Source organism: Montipora capricornis, chromosome 3 (genome assembly GCF_036669925.1).
Source record: "Montipora capricornis isolate CH-2021 chromosome 3, ASM3666992v2, whole genome shotgun sequence".
NCBI classification, from domain to species: Eukaryota; Metazoa; Cnidaria; class Anthozoa; order Scleractinia; family Acroporidae; genus Montipora; species Montipora capricornis.
Genome location: NC_090885.1, coordinates 17,334,102 through 17,336,601, shown reverse-complemented (window position 1 = coordinate 17,336,601; position 2,500 = coordinate 17,334,102). Strand labels below are relative to the sequence as shown.

Below are 2,500 nucleotides of genomic sequence, written 5' to 3'. Positions count from 1 at the left end.
AAAGTGTCTATGCTTAACACCTGACTGGCAAAATTCTTAGCTTTGATTTTTATCCAAAGGCTGTTTACTTTGAGTGTACGATTTGGATTTCACGGACCACCATTTCTCACGTTCAAAACTGACCGATTGGACCTCAGAGGGTTCGATCTGGGGAAAAGTGGCGCCATTGACTGGCTTAAAATTTCAGCGTGTGACTGCAGCTTATTCTATATGCAAAACACGAGTTCAAAAGCCTGAATGCCCCAAACTCCCGTGCTGCATATTAATTCAGCCGCGTACACACGCATTGCATTCTTAAACTAGTGAGTCTTTTGACGTCATTTTCTCCTCGATCCAGTGGGAGGCGCGATGGCCTCATGGTTAGTGTGCTCGACACCGGAGCGAGTGGTCCGGGTTCGGGTTCTGGCCGGGGACATTGTGTTGTGTTCTTGGGCAAGACACTTTACTCCCATGGTGCCTCTCTTCACCCAGGTGTATAAATGGGTACCGGCGTAATGCTGGGGGTAACCCTGCGATGGACTAGCATCCCATCCAGGGGGGAGTTAAAAATGCTCCTAGTCGCTTAATGCTACGGAAACCGGGTATAAGCACCGGCGTGTTGGGTCATTGGCTCGGAAAGCGCTTACCTACCTTACCTCTCCTCGATCCAGCTCTCTCAAGATTTTAAAGTTAGAAACGGCGGACCATTAATAGGAAAGTACCAGTTAAAATAAACAGGTGTCTTTTTGAAATGAAGGCGTAAGACTTGGATCACTTACTGTCTCGTTAACATAGATTTGCAGTCCAAAGGAAAAATATAATTGATTTTTAGGTCATAGTATCAATTAAACTAAAATTCATTTGCCAAGTAGTGGCCCAGCAGGATAGAGTGACAAGGTCTTGTTAGAATAAACTGACATTATGAACACTTGAGATTTCGGAATAAAAAACAGCATCAGCAGGATTATTTTAGAGTTTAAGTTATCGACAATATCATTGATGTAGATTAAGAACAAGAGGGGACCAGTCCTGGGATTGTGCGCTGAGGGACACCAGAGGTAACACTGGTCCAAGAAGACTTTGCATCAGAAACCTGGACACACTGAGTGCGGTCCAAAAGGAAGTTCTCAATCCAAAAAAGACATTACCAGTGATCCCATAGTAATTAAGCCTCTGGTGGGGAAATGAGGCAATCACTGATATATCAAGAAAACGTGACATCGAAGTGTAGGGAACAATACTCGCGTTGCACCCGTGGCGGATTTGTCATATTATTCGTTTAATCTTTCTTTTCTCGTTTAGTCTTTTCAAGGTTCAGGCCTGACCTTTATCGCCTTTACGGAAGCCATACTCAAGCTACCATTAGCGCCGGTCTGGTCAGTGCTGTTCTTTTGCATGCTCCTGTCGCTCGGATTTGGCAGCATGTTTGGTATACTGGAGGGAGTGCTTAATTCCTTACATGATCAGAAGCTGGTTCCACTACGAAAGGAAATCCTAACAGGTAAGTTGAGGCTTAGACAGTGGCCTGAGTATAAGTGTACGCGTGTTTATGGGATAGAGTATCACCAGTGCAGAGTTAAGGCGTACGTCACTCAAGTCATCTCCTCTCATTGCGTTTGATTTATTGCATTGTACCGTGATTCGTTTGAACATCTCTCCGCCTTCCATTAGCAGAGATACGTATAATTCACGGCAGACATAACAGCGTCATTCGTCCAAAATCTTTCTATATTATTGGATGAGTGACTGCGAACACGTCCCATTTATCGCGAAATAGGTTGTTGTCGCTCGTTACACAAACGATGTTTTTTCCCGTATTTTCGTAATGAGTTTGTTTACTGGAATTTTACAAGGAATTTTGTCCGTCATTGAAAGCATCTTTCATTTTCTACACGGGCAGATGTGGCGTCGGTTTGCTCAATTCCAAGATAAAGGTCATCCAGTTGGAGCACTGTCTCTTGTTAGTATCCTTGAGGTTTTCGCGTTTAGTCATGTTAAAAAACGCTGTAACCTTTTTCACTGTCGGGTAAAACAGGCGATGAAGGCTGTTACCAGCACAGCCGAAACATCAATTTCAATTTCAATTTCACGCGTTTTAGTCGAAAAAAGTTACAGTGTTTTTTAACTGTTTCTCGTTGTTAATTTCAGTCGATCTCCTCAGACTTAATCTTTCTTCCATGCAGGTCTGACATGTTTCCTGTGTATGGCCGTCGGCCTTTTATTCTGTCAGACATCCGGAGAATACTGGCTGCAGATGTTTGACAGCTTTTCAGCAACTCTTCCACTACTGGTCATCTGTTTCTTTGAACTTATCGGAGTATCATGGGTCTACGGCGCTAATAGGTGTGATACTGGCATAAATTAATATAGAATGCTAGGATAATAACAAAAATATTACTTACTATTATAATCATGATTATTATTATTATCATCATTATCATAATTATTATTGCTATGTAACATCACAGGCCTTGCCTGGTCAATTGTTTCCCTTGAGAGCGAATAACAAGTTCCTAAAGTT

At 42.5% G+C, this 2,500-nt stretch overlaps 1 protein-coding gene across 1 annotated transcript in view; it reads left to right on the top strand.

Moving 5' to 3' along the window:
• Nucleotides 1-2,500, top strand: part of LOC138042454 (sodium-dependent neutral amino acid transporter B(0)AT1-like) — an 18,761-nt gene that overhangs the window by 9,462 nt on the left and 6,799 nt on the right. The window contains exons 6-7 of the mRNA XM_068888347.1: nt 1,282-1,480; nt 2,163-2,322. Coding sequence (XP_068744448.1) covers nt 1,282-1,480; nt 2,163-2,322 — 359 coding nt within the window. The remainder of the gene's footprint in view (nt 1-1,281; nt 1,481-2,162; nt 2,323-2,500) is intronic.